Genomic DNA, 17610 nt, shown 5'->3' on the forward strand with positions numbered 1-17610 from the left:
TATATTCTTTGCCCCTCTGAGGAACTGCCTTAAGAGAGGATGAGAGAATAAAGAAGGATCTGTGTTATATTCTGCCGAAATGGCTGAAGCGTGGATCTTGACGGAGGAGAAGGAAAGTCCATTGTTTAACATCTCAGCTAGGTACTGTAAAATTTGAGGTATATTTATTACCCAAGGATTCTGTCCCTTCTTTTGATTCCAGGCACAAAATCGTTTCCATTTGGCGGAGTAGGCCTTTCTAGTAGAAGGTCTTCTGGCCTCCAAGATGACATCCTGCACTTCCTTGGAGAGGAGAAACTGTTGGGAAATCAAGGAATTCTCCATGCAGCTAGATTTAGAGTTTTGAGATGGCTGTGAAGAGTTTTGTAGTTGTGCTGGGACAACAGAAGAGGGACTAGAGGTAGGATCCAAGGTGGGGAATGTGTCAGGCTCTTCAGGAGCGGATACCAGTGTTGCCTTGGCCAGTCTGGAGCAATGAGAGTCATTTTCGGCCTCTCTGCTCTGGCTTTTAATAGAACTTTGGGCAGCAGAGGAAGAGGCGGGAAGGCATAGACTGTCAATGTTGCCCAATTGAAGGAAAGTGCATCCACTTTCCAGGCCTGTGGATGATAGGTCCTTGAACAAAATTTTTTCAACTGGCAATTTCTGTGGGTAGCAAAGAGATCTATGTCTGGCTGTCCCCATGCCTGAGTTATCTTTGTGAAAATTTGAGGATGCAACTTCCATTCGTGTGGATCTCTCATATTTCTGCTTAGGTTGTCTGCCAGTGTGTTTTCCTTCCCTGGCAGGAATTGTGCCTGTAGTTGAATTTTCACTTCCAGTGCTGTGTTCCATAGGGTCATGGCTTGCCTGCACAAGGGGTATGAATGAGTTCCCCCCTGTTTGTTTATGTACAACATCACTGTGGTGTTGTCTGTCCTTATCAATAGCTGGCCTGGATGCAATAGGTCTTTGAAGGCCATAATAGCCTTTTGCACGGCTAGCATTTCCTTTTGGTTGATGTGAAGGAGCTTCTCTTTTCGTGCCCATTTTCCCTGAATGCACTGATCTGTCATGTGTGCTCCCCAGGCGTAGTCTGAGGCATCTGTTGTGATGATTTGAGTTGCTTGAGGTACACAGAAAGGAAGACCTGTGTTTCTTTGGCAAGCTTGAGCCCACCACAAATTCCTTTTGAAGGCATGGAATGAGTGGTATAATTGGTTCCAAGCTGTGGCTGTGTTGAGACCATAACTTTTTTAGGTACCATTGAAGTTTCCTCATATGCAGCTTTGCACATGGGATAAGTAGGATGCAAGATTACATGAATCCCAGAGCCTGCAGGACTTTCCTTGCAGTTAGCCTGGTGTAAGTTGCCATTTTTCTGAAGTATTGAGACAGTTGCCCTTGCTTGTCTAGGTAGGCCATCTGGGTGGTTGAATCCAAGTTGGCACCCAGGAAAATTATTTGTTGGGAGGGTATTAGTTTTGATTTCTTTTTGTTGACTGTGTATCCCAGGAAGTTTAACAGCTTTATTACAAATGCCAGGTGCTGCAGTAGTATGCCCTTGCTGTCCGCTTGGATCAGGCAGTCATCGAGATATGGGTGGATTTGTATCCCTTGTAGTCTGCAGAAGGCGATTACTGATGCCAGGTATTTCGTAAACACTCTGGGTGCAGTAGATAAGCCAAAGGGCAATGCAGAGAATTGGTAATGGGTTGAACCTGCAAGAAATCTGAGGTATCTTCTGCAATCTTGTCTGATAGGGACATGCAGGTATGCCTCCTTGAGGTCCAATGTTACCAGCCAAGACTCCTTGCCCAGCATGGGAAGAAGCTGCTGTAATGTGAGCATCTTGAATTTTGGCACCTGTAGATATGTGTTTAGGATGGATAGGTCTAAGATGGGTCTCCAATCTTTGTCTTTCCTTGGTACCAGGAATAGTCTGGAATAAAACCCTTTACCTTGTTCTTTTGCAGGTACCTCTTGAATTGCTTTCATGTCTATGAGAGCTGAAATTTGTTTTTGTGCCTCTGCCCTTTGATTTTGTGGCAGGTTTGGCATGCCTCTCATTTTTGGAAGGGTGTGAAAGTGGAACCTGTAGCCTCTGTCTATAATGTCCAGAATCCATTTGTCTTTTGTAACAATATGCCAATTTTTTGAGAATAATGTCAGTTTTCTGCCCAAAGGTGCTGCCATTAAAGCTTTGCTTGGCAGGTGTAGGGGAAAGTCATTGTGTCTGTTTTCTAAAAGACTGTGATCTATCTTCTCCACCTCTTGGGGTTGGTGCTTGCCACTGTCTGGCTCTGAAAAGATCCTTGAGGTTGCCCTCTACCCCTTGGACGCCTGTATCTGCCCCTTTGAGGTTTGTCCATGGCTGCAAAGGACCAATTTTTTGAAGGCCAGTTTCTGCTGAAACATGGAGGCTGTACCTGCGGAAATCTTTCACTGTTTGCATTGATTTCGCTTTTTCCTCCATTTTCTTTAGCACCTCCTCTGCTTTACCACCAAACAATACATCTTTTTGAAGAGGTGCATCTAATAATTTAGCTTTGACATGATCTGGTAAGGTTTGCTCTTTGAGCCAAGCATGCCTACGTATAACAGACCCCGTAACAGCAGCTCTACATGATGCCTCTAAAGCATCAAAACCACACTGCAAGGTATGTTTACCCACTTGCTCTGCACCATGCAACAAATCCTGCAAGTCTTTTAAATCTGGTTGTTCTGGTTGTGTCATTTTGCTTTTCAGCTGAGATATCAAAAACTGTTGATACTTTAACATATGGAACTGACAGTTTAATGCCCTCATGGTTAAAGTGGCCGAGGTGTACACCTTTTTCCCCACCTTTCTAAAGCTCTGGAATCTCTCTCTGAAGGTAATGGGTTTTTAGCAGTAGAGGCCTTAATTCCCTTGGGACCCTGTGAAATAGTTTCTGGGTCAGCAGTATGGCTTTTATATAGGAACTGGTGAGAATCAGGAACCCGGTAATACCTGTCTGGTTTAACAGGAGCTGGAGGCAAAGAATCAGGATTAAGACTGGCTTCTGTGTACACATCATCCAATATATCTAAAACAGGAGGGATAGCCAGAGGCCTATGCTGGGGGAGCAGAAGAAATTCCCTGAGCCTTTTCTTGGAATCTGAGTAATCTTGGCCTTCCCAGTGAAAGTGTCCCTTCAATGTATGCAGGGTTTCCCCAAAAGAGAAGTCCTCAAGGGGGGAGACCGAGGGAATAGACTCCTCTGCATCAGAGTCTTCGAATGGAGAATAGGCACAATCCTGGTCTTCAGATAGTTCTGAGGTAATAGAAGCTTGATCTGAGGAAGGGTAGTCTTCCTCTAATCTAGACCTTTTGTCAGAGGGGGGTTGAGGACCCCTGATAAGAGTAATCAAATCCTCAGCCATTTTAAGCATCTGTTTTTTAGGCATGGTGCCTTGAGAGGGTGTCTGAGGAACCTGTTATTTGGTTTTCATGTCTGTTTTAGATTTAGTGAAGGCTTTAATAGAGAAGGAGGAAGGCCTGAAGACCCCTTGAGAAATGGCAGGCCTGTCTAAATTCTGAGTTTCCCCACCAGGAGTGGCATCAGTATCTGTAGTAGGAATGGGAGCTGAGGAGCCTGCGGCCTCGGGTACTGAAGACACCGGTAATGCATTGTCATCAGTACTCAGGGGCTGCGTAGGTGCCTCGCTGAGTACCGGAGAACTGGTAGTCGGCCTTAGCGTGGTATCAGTAGGTGGTGCAGACCTCGTATGCCGTTCCTTATCTTTGCGTTTTTTGCTCAAAACTGCAGTCGGAGTATCCGACGACATAATATAATGAAATTTTTTGCCAAAAAAGTGAAGGGCGAACTCCGCCCGACACTTAATAGTGCGTTTGTTGAATCAAGCACAAAAACGGCATTCCGAGACGTCGTGGTCTGGGCCTAAACAAGGTATACAGTAAGAGTGGAAATCCTTATGCAGTATTTACTTCCCACATGAAATGCAATTATTAACTTTGTCTGACATCGGTGTGAGGCAAGAAAAGTTTCCCCAACGGGGTACTTAGCTTTCAAGAAGACTTCGGCTGAAATACTTTCGTAAATCTCAGGAGCTGGCCGACCGGCACTTGCGAACTGCTTCTGCTTCGGGCACCGCGCGGCAAGAAAGACTGAAGAAAATGGAGTCAGCTGCCTCTTTTATACCCCCTGCCGCTCTGACGTCAGGGAGGAAGCGACGACAACAGACGCCGGACCTAGACTTTGGAATTCGGCCGACCGAGGACCCACCTGATGGCAGGATAACCCATTTGTTATGACTGCAGCTGTATGCACGATGAACATCCAGGTATTAAAACATTGTCCGATACAGATTGCCTTAAAGCCCATTCTCTATACTCAGTCTCCTACAGATTACTGAGAAGCGATCTATACCTGGCAATAAGGCATCCTCAGATCCAGCCCAAGTGGATCTTTTGCACATTCATAAAATGAACAGCACCAGTAACTCAAAATTCAAGGATTTAAACTTTTCTTGTGACATAAATAGAACTTGCTGGTGAGACAGATATATGTCTCAAAGGACCCCCATGCTCTAGAATAGGCTCTCCCTTCCTCTCTCTAACCCTATTCAAATGTAACCTAGACCATTGGATGTGAAATTTAATTTTTACCCCTGGTCTGGCCCCCATGTCTTTGATAGACAAATGCCAACAGTCAAGATTCACTAGCTAACACCCCCCCACACTTAACCTTTAGCATCCTCTTAACTAATATACCCCTCCAAATAGACACCATACCTCTGAACTGTCCAGTTTTCACAGAATGTCCAGACTTTTGCCTCAGATTGTTGGTCTGTTCATCTTAAAATTTGTGGCTTTCTGACAAATCAGTGAAGATCAATGCTACAAAATTAGGAAACCTTTTTGAGTTTCATACATCATATCCCTCAAAAATGCATGCTAATGCATACCTGTCATTCTGGTAACTTTCTAAATTTATAAAAACAATATTTAAATTTTATCCCTGATTTTTGGGACTTTGATCCACCATTATTTTTGGCTTTGACCAGATTTGTTGTGCAGGTATGACAGATTCCCATGTTATATGGGGACATAATCGAGTTAGTTTATATAGGCTTATAAAGGCCTTGGTGGTCGTTAGCCTAGTATATACCTATAAACATATCATGAATTAAATGACAACTGTGCCTGCACACATTCCCTTCACATAGAATGATTCCCCATACTTCAACATATTAAAAAAATCATGAATTAGCAGTCCCCTTTTGGCATTTCTTATTCTAATGATCTTCCTTAGTGTATACTATGCTGGGGCAAAATTAAATCTCATGATACTTTGTTTAGGAATTTGCCTCCTTTGCTCTTACAGTGTTTTGCCTGCACATCTGAAAGTCTTTTACAAAGAAAAACATACAGTAGGGTACCTGTAGCTCTTTTATGATGATTATTATTATTATTATTATTATTATTATTTCACAGTTACTGAGATGACAAAGGTATGCAGGCTCAAAATTCATATCACTTTGACTTTTCTGCTGTTATATTAAGTTGCACACTTTTCCATCCCTGGGGTTATAAACCTATTAAATCATTTATAACCTGAAGGGAAATAAACATGATAAACACAGACAGCAATTTCATTAATTAGGTCAAATTTGCTATTCACAAAATATGACACTGACTCACTCAGAGAAGGAAGACAGGACCTTTGGATTAAAAAAAGTCACTTTTTACAAAGGTCATGTTATCCCAGTTATTTGTTTAGCTTTTTGAAAGAACCATTCTCAGATGATGTAACTCACATAAAACAAACAAATATGCAAGAGTCACTGCAAAAAATCACTAACATTTTTATGAGGATTTTCAAACTTGACAGTTTTTCTCACTATTTCCTTTCAAAGAGGGTGTGACTATGATCTGACAAGACAGACAAGGACATTGTAATCTCATCATCTGTGCCATCAGAGTACATTATATGCAAGATGTAGCTTTCCAAAGAAACAAGATCAAGTCAGCATATCTGTGTCTGCTTCCATAAGGGCATTCAGATTTACAAAATATAAATAAATACCATTCTTAGTAATTAGTATTTTGATATTAGTAAGTTTGAATTGTGTAGAACTTCACTGGATGATAAAACCTATACAGTTTTCAGTTTCTACCCATAGTGATCTTGTAAGTCTTGTAAGTCTTTGGTCCTTTACTTTGTGTCCTTAAAGTATCAAAAAAGTGGAATTTTAGGGCATCCATTTGTCTGTATGTAAAAAGGCGATGGGGGAGTATTTGTCCCACAACTAATTAAACTTTTTTGTGAATGTTCTCAACATTGTACTAAGAAAAAAGATGAATCTCTCCATCAGACCAATTGCTTGCAGATGGCATAGCTCTCAATGTATCAGAAATAAATCATAGGTTCATAGGTTGGTACTAGGCTATCAGCCCTAGGGCCTATACAAGCCTAGCCACAACAATTCCCTGGCTATTTCTTCCCACACTATTTACTTCCCTAGACTCCTATCTAGCAGGGCGACTGACGTGATCCCCGGGGTGAATTTCCTTTCTCCCATCCAATCGTCAAGGTTCCTTTTGAAGAGGACCAAAGAGGCACTCTGCTTGACATGTATGGGCAATCTATTCCAGAGTCTGGGGAGTCTCTGGGTCAGGAACCTATCCTTCCAGCATGTTTTGTTTATTGTGATGACAAGGTTTAGATCCCTGGAGTGTGTGGCTCTGAGGGATTGGGATTTCTTTAAGTGTAGCATGTCCAACAGCTCTGGGTTTGACATGGCCTTGTATGTTAAGCAAAGATCACCTCTGAATAGACGATATGCGACAGAGTATAGCTGGAGTTTTTTAAGGTGGTCAGCATAGGGCATCTGCTTTAGGCCTGTGATTCTTTTAGTGAGGTATTTCTGTGGCCTTTCCAGTTGTTGCAGATGTCTTGAGAGGTACATACCAAACGGGGCTTTGTATTCTATAATGGGTCTAATGAGGGATGAGTACAGTGGGACAATGATCTCCTTTTTTCTGGATGAAAAGCCCTTAGTGATGAGGTGTGCCACATAGAATGATTTCCTGACTGTTGTGGCAATGTGATTATCGAAGGTGAGACCACTGTCCATCTGTGTCCCTAAGTCTCTTATCACACTTTCGGTGTTTAGTGTACTGCCACCTATATGGTAATTCACGGATACATGTTTTTTCCCAAAGGGGATAACTATACATTTCTTGGCATTGAGCTTGAGCCCATGGCTCTGGCACCAAGCATCTGTTTCTGTAAGGCCCTTTTGTAGAGTATCCACATCATTTTGGGATTCAGTAATGGTTCCCGGTTTGCAGTCATCTGCGAACTTTGTTATCCAGAGTCCCTTAGTGTTGGCCTGTACTTCAGAGAAGTAGATGCCAAACAAGAGCGGTCCCAGGACTGAACCCTGAGGTACTCCACTTGTCACTTGTCTGGAGCTGGATTTGGAGTTGGCTACTTTTACAGTGTGGGTTCTATCAGTAAGCCAGTTAGCAACCCATTGGGTGACGTAGAGATTATTGCCCAGCTTAGTAAGTTTATCTATGATTCCAGAGTGGTGGATGATGTCAAAGGCCTTGGCAAGGTCTAGATAGGCTGTGTGGACCACCTTACCCTTGTCCATGGCTCTGGAGATGATTCGAAGAAGTCAATCAGGTTCAGGAGACAAGATTTGCCCTTCATGAACCCAAACTGGGTGGGGTCCAGTGTTTGAAGGTTGCCAATGTCTTTGTTTATAAGTTCCATGATAATACACTCCATGGCCTTGCAGATAAGGCTTGTCAGATTGATGGGATGGTAGTTTCTGGGATCCAAGGTGGATCCCCCCTTGTGGAATGGGATAACTGTAGCTCTGCACCACTCAGTGGGCATGAAACCTAAGGTGAGGCTATGATTAAACATGACACTTAGGTGAGGTACCAGTTCATATTGTAGTTCATGTAGTACACAGCCTGGAATGTCATCTGGTCCCATAGATGCTGTATTCTTAGGTTTGGAGAGTGCGTTTTTCACCTGTATGGCTGTTATTACCGGAATTTGGCAATCTTCTGGTATTGAGATGGGCCATTTAGGGGGTGAGAGGGGGTGAAGTTGGCACTGAATTGATCTGCCAGGATATTTGGCAATACCCTTGGGATCAGTATATTTAATGCCATTCTGTTTTAGCTCAGAGCAGATCTGAGCATTGCCATTTAGATTCTTGACATAGTTATAGAATGCCTTGTGGTTGTCTTTGGAATCTTTGGCAATTTTATTTTCGTAAGTAGCTTTGGAGGATTTTATGAGGGATCTCAGTTTCTTACTGAGGCTGGTAAGGAAGTTTTTTGCATCCTGGGATCTTCCTCTTTTCTGCAACAGTTTCTTCCTTTTGTTGTAAAGTTTGTTTATGGCAGGGGACCACCAGATTGGCTTCTTTTTTTTTGGATGAGAGCATCTTGGATCTATTTGGGATGGCACGATTTATGCATGAGTGGATGCGCTCGTACAGTGCCTTAGTGTAGGATTCAGCAGTTGAACTTTCAGCTCCCGTCTGCATGGGTGTCATGAAGTTTGTCCCTTCTGACTTGAGTAGCATGAAGTTGGCTTTGGAGAAGTTTTTTATGGAGGTTTCCTTACTGGAGGGTCGGGTGGGATGTGGATGTTAAGGGAGATTAGCTTATGGTCAGACCTGACTAACGAGGGGGTGACCATAGGTGTGGAGCATTGATTTCCCATGTTGGTAATGACCAGGTCTAGGATATTGGAGCTCCTGGTGGAACTATGGATTAGTTGATCCAGGGTGTTGGAATTTATGAATTCCAAGAACCGTTGGGCAAAGGTGTTGGTACATGAGTAGTTTTCCCAGTTAATGGCAGGGTAGTTAAAATCACCCAGTATTAGGGTGTTTGGTTCTATCTTAATATTTTCCAGTATGTTTAGAAAGGTGTAGAGAGAATCTTGGAGTATGGTGGGGGATCTGTAGCAAGCTACAATTTGGATTGCAGTCTTACCTAGTGTTAGTTGCACCTGGAGAATTTCAGACGCATTGTGTTGGGCAACTAGCCTGGTGGTGTGAATATCCTTGGTGAATATTGACACTCCTCCACCTTTAGTGTTTCGGTCCTGCTTTGGTGGCCGAAAAGTGTGGTAAGAGTTGTAGCCTGGTATTGCAGGGGTGCTCTCTGGAACCTTGAACCAGGTCTCAGTTACTGCACAGATATTGATGTTCTCCATTTTTAGGAGTGCCTCGAGAGAGTGCATTTTGAGGTTTAGACTTCTAGCACTGAGTAGCATTACCTTCATATTTTGCATGCTTGTACCTGTTACGGTGGTGGTTTTGTCCTTTGAACTTTGCCTAAAAAAGGCACTATAGGGTGGCAAGAGCCTTAGCCAGTAACCTGAATCCCAGGGCAACAGGTGCAGACCATCTCTGGCAAAGCATCGTGGTCTGTCAATCATGTCGTCCCAGGCAGACAGATACTGGATCCCCTTTGAATGACACCAGAAGCTTAGCCAATTGTTGAAGTCAATCATTTTGTCCTTATATTGTGCTATCATTCTGGGCGAAGGCAGGATGCTACTCAGGGCTAGGGTCATACCTGCCTGGGCCACATGATCCAAGAGCTCTTCCATGTCTCTTTTCATGTAGTCCAGGGAGGTATGTCTCAAGTCATTCACTCCAACATGGACAATGACAGAGTCATATCTGTACTTGTTGTGGAGTGACTTGAGTGTATGCTTTATGTGGCGGATCCTGTCACCCGACAGACAGCTGACTGTAATTTTCTCCTTGTTCAACCTGGTGAGAGGGACATCAGTGTGCCGGACTATAGAGGCACCTATGACTAAAGTGTTAGGTACATTATCTTGCCTTAGGGGCTGTTGCTGGGTGGCACACAGGTGTTGTGAACTATGTGACACTTTGGTTGTGATTGGTGTTTGTGTTTCAGCTTCAGAGGTCCTTGTTGCTTGGGCAGGTTACAGTTAAGGGCTTCTGCATATGTTGATTTAGTGTTGCTATATGTGGGTGTTAGTGGTGTGGGTATAGAAGGGCTATGTGTTGCTTGAGGTGTAGTGTGGTTGTTAACCTTCTCCTCTTGACTGTCTAGCACAATCTTGGGTGGAGAGAGCTTTGCTTCCATTTTGGCTATGTAAGTGCATCTCTCACAGGTTGTAGTGTTGGGTGAAAGGAGGAGAGGGTTGTCTGTGTACATGAGGCAATTGCTGCATTGCCCCAGTATGCCCAGATTCACCAGGTGGACAGGAGAAATCACCAGAAGCTGACCCTTGGACATGCCTGGTTTGGTGCTTTTTTTTTTTTTGTAAAGTACAGGAGCTGTTTTCCCTTACCTTAGCAAGGTACTTTGCAATTATAGGCTGTTTAGTGCCTACTATTAATTTCTCCTTATTAACAAGGAGTGTTGAGTGCTTGTATCAGTTTAAGGCTTCCTAGTGCTTTCCAGCAGGTATTAGAGAAAGTGCTAGTCAAAGGGATGCTTAAAGGTAAGATGAAAAAAAATGCACACTGCAGTGTGCACTAGAGAAGTTAGACGTGAAAGTAGGTAACTTAAGTTTTACCTGTTTAAAAAGTTAAGGTTTAGTGGAGAGTTACTATTTTTAAAACAGCAAGATGGGTTGAAAGGGGTGGTCATTTTTGTATTCTGGTACTATGGAATACAGTAGGATGGCCAATAAATTTAAATAGTTGAAGGGGAGGGGTTTTTGATTTAGTGATTACTCACACAAGCCAGTGAAAGTAAAGAGGAAATGAGATATATGGTCAGATTAACATAAGAGGCAGGCAACTAGAAAGACAGTGGTATTTAACAAGACAACTGTGACTGGGTGGAAGGGCGGGAAAGCAGAATGCAAGTAAAACACAAGGTAAAGAAAACAAACTACAGTATTTAAAATATACAAAATACAAAAAATAAAAGCAAACTAACCTTTCCTTCACAGCAAAGTGCAGCAGAGTCTGGATGAGCCTTTCTGGTAAAGCTCAGAAATGTTTTATTTTACCCCTTAAATAGAAGGTTTAGTTCCTAGCTCCACCCCTCAGTTAACAAATGATTAACCTTAAGTGACCTCTTCTATCTTATGAATGAGTCCTTAATTGATCAGTTCTAATTTCTGCCTGACTCAGTTCTAATTTCTGCCTGACTCAGAAGAGAGAGAGAGAGCTGTGGTCTCTTTTGAAGTTTTAATATGCTGTTAAAGCAGAATGCAAGTAAAACACAATGTAAAGAAAACAAACTACAGTATTTAAAATATACAAAATACAAAAAATAAAAGCAAACTAACCTTTCCTTCACAGCAAAGTGTAGCAGAGTCTGGATGAGCCTTTCATAAAAGAATCAAGGACAAATCCAAAAATAATCAGGAACAATCAGGGCCACTTTTAAAATATCAGTACTATTAACTTTAGACATTGACAGAGTAGGAGAATGTGAATTAATATACAGTTTCTGAAGTAAAAGAAGTCTATAACTCTAATTATTGTCATTATTTATTAAATGCAATTTATCACATTTTCTCCAAAAGTTACCGGTTTTAGGAAGGATTAAGAGGGACAGAGCTAAAATTTGAGTCAAAATCAGGAATGTCCCTGAAAATTAGGGACAGTTGAGAGGTATGGTGGTAGGGGGTAGTTTTTAACTGTTTTTCCCCACCACATTTTCACAAGCCAGAACAGCTAACCTGATATGAAGTTAGCCCCTCTGTCTATTAGTATTTGTCCCCAAAAAAAGCACTCTGCTGAAAATTTCTAATATGGCATTTACTACATTTTTTTTACCTCAGCAGAGGACAAAGTGTACTTGTGTAAGAACTTAACATAACAGCTGATATTCAATCACTGCTGCAGTAATGCTGGCACATGGGAAGTATCCTACCAAGAATATTGTATATCCAGAGAGTATACCAAATCTTAGATGTTCCTTCCACCCATGGCATATGCCCAATCTTAGACATAGGCATGAGAACTACACGCAGGTACTTAAGGGATGTACAAGCATGAACATTCTCAGATCTTTCCTGCCCCAGATATACAATGAGGCTGGCAAAAAGTGAGAAGACTCACATAAAATACAGATTGGGAAGGATAGGTAAATAGGAGTTTCACCTCAGCCTTTGGGGGGGGGTAGAGGGACGGTGCATATTATAGAACAGTGATCTATTTGAACCTGTTCTGTTATAATACATTCTGTACTATGTTCAGAATTAGATCATTCTTTCAGTAATACTGACAGATGGGACAATTCACAAAGCTTTTAGATAGACTTGGAGAGGGTAAGCGAAAAATAACTGGAGTCTAGTAACCCTTGAAGTATGGTTCTGGAAAATCATGCTCTGGCTCAAGAAAGACTTTCAGGAACTTTATACTTGTTAGGCTTTTTTGGTGCATATGCTTGAGATTTTGGTGCTTCTGAAGCAGAAAGAAAAGTGTCCCCTAAAGCTTCTAATATAGGAGAGATAGCAGAAGACATGGGAACTTCCATATGTGGCAGATTACAGTATCTTTTTTTGTGATTCAGAGAGTTGTTTTTCCTCCTAATTGAAAAGCTGCAGCATATTTTGGATGATGCCTCCAAAACAGAATTCTTCTTGGGGGGGACTCTGAGAATAAGGTGCCTTTGGGTTCAGTCTCGTACTCAGAAAGAAGTATAGCTAAGAGGAATAAGCCAAAAGTTCAGAGTCTGGTTCAGAGGACGAATCTACCTCAAGGGAAGTATTTCAGTTTCTTTATAGAGTGGTAGAGGGTGTAAAAGTAAAAACCTGTAGAGGATTTAAAGCCATAACAGCTTTGAAAAGGCCCTGATAGTAGTCCTGCCATTAATGTTGAGGATCTTTGAGAGTAAATGTTGCAGGTGATGAGGGGATGGAAGGTGTTTTGTCTTTTGTTTTATTTATTTATTTTTTTTATGGGGCTCTATAAAAATTCACGAAGGGCCTGAACCTGGCTGTATCTCCATAAGGGAACCAGGGAAGTCCTCATTCACTTATATTTGAGGAAAGCAGTCTGATCCCTCTGAGACTGCAAACCTGGGTTCCCCCTTCATGGTTTTAATGGCCATCGACCTGTCATCAAATGGAAAAAGCAAGAACGTTTTCCATTTCTGCCTCCAACAGGGTTTTAATATTTGGAACAGGTCTAGAGATCAGATTGTCTGCAGGCTTATTATCAGCATCAACAGAGACATCTGAATCTGACAGTGAGAAAGTAATGGACAATGTAACATCTGTCTCTTTCTTGGATTTCTTTTTCAGTTGTAAAGGTTATGTCCAAGGAAGGGGCTTTATACTGCTTGTGCTAGCACCTGTAAGCACTTATTCTTTATATTCATTTTTAATGATGACAGATGGCTTCTGAGGGTTTTTGAACAGAAGCCAGATAAATGTATCAATGCTTGATTTTATGATCGGGGCCTGGACAGAAAAGATACTGGGTATGTCTGATCTTATATTGAATCTGCTACCACAGAGGCAGTTGCCTCACTTAGATGATACGAATAAGGTTCACAAGATGGAAAATTCAAAAATAAGGATGGGGCCCCATTTGGGTATTTAGCTTTCTTTCGTGAAGGCAACTGGATCTTTTTGTACAGCTGACAGAACCAGCTAAAGATGGAGTCTTACTTCCCAGACTGACATTAGGAAAGCTCTAAGAATTTTGTTGCCCACACATCTAATAAGTAAAAGCTTGTAATCCCTGGGCCTAGGTCTAAGGTTGGTCGTACGGTGTGTGAGGTTGGAAAGTCTATGTTTTGCTATACTGGCCAGATATCTAACACTCCTGGAGGGATACATCACACCTGTCAGCATTACTGCAGCTGTGATCTGATTATGAACTTCACCAATGCCTCAGTATATGTAGTAGCACTGGCTCCAAGCTCCAAGATGTATATCTTGCCCGTGGGGTCTATATTAGAACATCGAATATTTAACAGTTCGAATCACTAAAGGTCGACCTTTAGTGACTGAACTGTTAAAACATCAAATATTCACAAAAAAAAATACTAAACGGTGTAGGCAGGGGGGCAAGCCCCCCTCCACACCCCACACCCCCGCTACTTAAATATGCTAACTCCGTGACTGCACTACATTGAAGTAAATGGAAATCTCCCCTTACTTGTTCGATGTTCTGCAGTTTCGCTATTCTTGTGTCGATAATGTCAGATTCAACATTGTCGGCTTCGAGAATGTAATATAGACCCTTGCCCATGATGCTTGAAAGAGTAAGAGGTCCCATACATTTAAACAATAGCAGGCAACAGCACCAAAGCAGTGTTAGCTTTCTGTCTTGTCTTGCAAATATTTTGACACTGCTCACAGAATTTGCAATGCCATCTGAAGTGTTTTGCAACATCTAATTATTAAAAGTATTTCTTAAACCTCCTCATATGATTCATACCCAGATGGCCTGAAAAAGAAATATTATGGACTATGTCCTGAAGTGCTTTAAGGTAGGTCCTTAGGAACACCAGCTGTAGCATTCCTTCTTCTTCTAGCTCTCCAGAATTCCATTCTCTGTGCAATAACCCCTTACCTCGATATACAGGCACCCCTTGCCATTGATGATCTAGAACATCCTTGGCTATTTTATATAATTTCTGTGTTGACTAAGCTATAGAATATTTGCCCACTTGCTTTAAATAAGCTAAAAAAAAAACCTCTACTATAAATTGACTTGTATTTGTAATCCTGGTATTATCTAATTTCCAGGTCAAACAAGGAGTACAATTTCATACATTACCTGAGATCCTCCTAAACCCTATTTTACATATTTTACACAGAGTAAAATACTAATTATTCTTCTTTACCTTTTTTCTTACTTAGCCATTGTATTTTTGCATGCCTTGACAAATGACTTCACCAATTATTTACTGTCGCATCAGAGATCATCTGAGCTAATATGATGACGAAATGAAATGACTCCTATATTTTGCAGACAATGCAAAGTGCACTCTGTATGTGACTTCTGCATTGCAGTTACATAAAGAATGTACTGAACTGCAGAAACATCAAGGCAGTATGTTGGAGTCAGTGCAATAGCTGGAACTACCCAGAGATAATGTATCATAATCATTTGTTTACTCATTTTCTTCCTGAAACAGCTCCTACATCACCCACACTGCTGGTTAAACTTGTCAGACGGCATAGTTAAGGTGAAAGGCACTGTATGATTTAGTCAATGTCTGCTTTAGTACTTTAACCTCAAACTATCAGTTATCTGTGTTTTATGTTTGCAGGGCTTTGAACAACCTAACTAAACTTCATATGTAGCTAAACCACATATGACCGACTGCATTATTTTTGAATGAATAATTCCAAAAGGTTCTAGCACCTTGTCTTTAATCTGAGAAAGAGTACTAGACAACCACTTGTCACAAAATACACTATTATGTTTCTCCTCCTTTAGTAAGAAAGAAAAGGCTTAATTTTCTGCTCGTAGCTTTTAATGAGCACTGACTGATTATGCAGAACATTCGACATCAGAAATTTTGAGTACTTTTATTCTGTAATAATGCATTTTTGTTTTCTGATACTGTTTAAATCCCTTTTATATACAAGTTTCGCTGCCAAGTAAACAATGCTAAGTCAGAAAGACATGAAATGCATGTGTCACATTTCTTTGTGGAAAACTGATCTGGACCAATGAGCAATATTTTAAACACAGATTGTTCATTGGTATTTTCAAAAAGAAACAGGATGAGAGCTGTCAATAATCTAATTCAGCAACATTGCATAAGACTCACTTATCTGATTGTACTGCAAAATCTTTCAAATATTAAACAAACTAATAGTGCTGCGTGCAGCATTAGCTTTTTCTAAAGCAGAAAGTGAGATTTTGTGGAACTGAAAACAGGCAGTCGTTTGATTGAGTGCTTTCATTCCTGTACTTTAATATGACAGTCTTCACATTGTAAGTTTCATTCATACAGCAATGCAGCTTGCAGAGTGTTAACAGATACTGTAAATGCCATATAATTTTAGTTCATTGTGAAGCACAAAACTGTATTATTACCTACTTACCTCAGTTAAACGCAAGTGTTGCTTTCGTATGCCAATCTGAAGCATGTTTCCAAGAAATGGCAGACCCCATGGGCCTGGGGGATACCTGTCCCACACTTTTCTCCTCTTCATGAGGTCAAACAGCAGAGCAAAAACACTTAAGAAGACAGCAATAACACCTGTACTGTTAAACAGTTGCAGGAGAGACTTGAAATTCTGCAGAAGCTCCATGTTCATCAGCTGTTCTCTTGCTGGATCCAGCTTTATTACAAGGCAACTGTGAGAACAAACTGAAACAACATGTATTATGTAAAAAGGAAACACCAATCAGAATGCTTAAAAAACTCCTGTGCGTTTCTAAGATTTTAAACTTTGATCATGTTAAAGGAGAAAGAGACATTATAGTTTACATACTTGATAGATCTTTGCTTTCTGGATTGTTTCTGTATTTTATATTTTTAACCAACATTTTTCAGACAGATGTTTTATTGAAACTATCTCAGTAAGGTATGGCACAAAGAATAATTTTCTGGTAATAAAATGACCATAGATAATCTTTTCTGCTCTAATAACAGCATTTGGATAAGCAAAATAACAGTACAAAAGTAACAAGTAAGCCCTGCCTAATACAGTTAATTCAAACATCAACTACTAGTAAGAAAAAAAGTACAGGAAGAAAAAGGAAAACTCTTAATGTCTCTCATAAAGGAAGGTAACAGAAGGTCCATGTCCAAAACAAACAGGTAATCCACCAATCGTTTTCATTTTCCCTTCCATACAGGAAATCCTGGAGAAAGTCAGAAGAAGAGTGGAAGGGAGGGGGACCATCCTTTACTCATGTAAAAATGCAGTTGTGATGATAGCAGTTTTATATATATATATATATATATATATATATATATATATATATATATATATATAAAGCTGTTGCACCTTAAGACTATTTACTACACAAAATGCTAAGAGAAAATCTTTCAGATAGTTGAAAAGAAGTTGTGACAGTTATTGTGTTCTTATGCTGCCATTTTGTTTGAAATTAAAACTGGATTTTAGCACTGAATATCTGTGTTTAATGCCATTAGTAATAACACAAAAGAGTAGAGCTAGGTAGCATTGGTGTTCGCCATGGCAGGATGAGTTAAAGACCCCAAACAGGAAGAAAGCCAAAAAGAACTGGTAAGTAAACCACCTCTGAAATTAGCAAGAATCCACATGGGCCTAATTGATACCGAACATCCATCCAAGGATGCTACTTTGAGAATAGGTACTTACATTTCTCTATTCTAGGAGTCTTATCTCCAATGAAGGCTGTATGAAGACTAACATGCTCAGCCAAGGGCCACAATCTCTGAATCAAAAAGAAGGACAATCAATGCAGCTAGGAATGTAGCGTAGTAACTTCCAGCACATGGAATTATGCTAATTTGATGGCTGCTCGATGCCCGAGGACAGTGAGTTTGAGATCCCTTCTATAGCTTATTAAAGAAAATAAAAATAAATTACATTCATTAATTAATTAATTAATTAATTTTTTTTTTTATTAACCTCTAAAGCTCTTCCTAGTTGGAAGGTCTTACCTCTTCCAGTTCCTAGTTATTACATTCTTAGCTGCCAATAG

General features: G+C 40.7%; 1 protein-coding gene across 1 annotated transcript in view; it reads right to left on the reverse strand.

Moving 5' to 3' along the window:
* LOC122797682 (cytochrome P450 2D6-like) overlaps nt 1-16259 on the reverse strand; it is a 612415-nt gene extending 596156 nt beyond the window's left edge. The window contains exon 1 of the mRNA XM_044066222.1: nt 16014-16259. Within this exon, the coding sequence (XP_043922157.1) occupies nt 16014-16229 (216 nt within the window). The 5' untranslated portion in view covers nt 16230-16259. The remainder of the gene's footprint in view (nt 1-16013) is intronic.
* Between the last annotated feature and the right edge of the window lie 1351 nt (nt 16260-17610).

Source organism: Protopterus annectens, chromosome 1.part0 (genome assembly GCF_019279795.1).
Source record: "Protopterus annectens isolate FY-2018-M chromosome 1.part0, PAN1.0, whole genome shotgun sequence".
Taxonomy (NCBI): Eukaryota; Metazoa; Chordata; order Ceratodontiformes; family Protopteridae; genus Protopterus; species Protopterus annectens.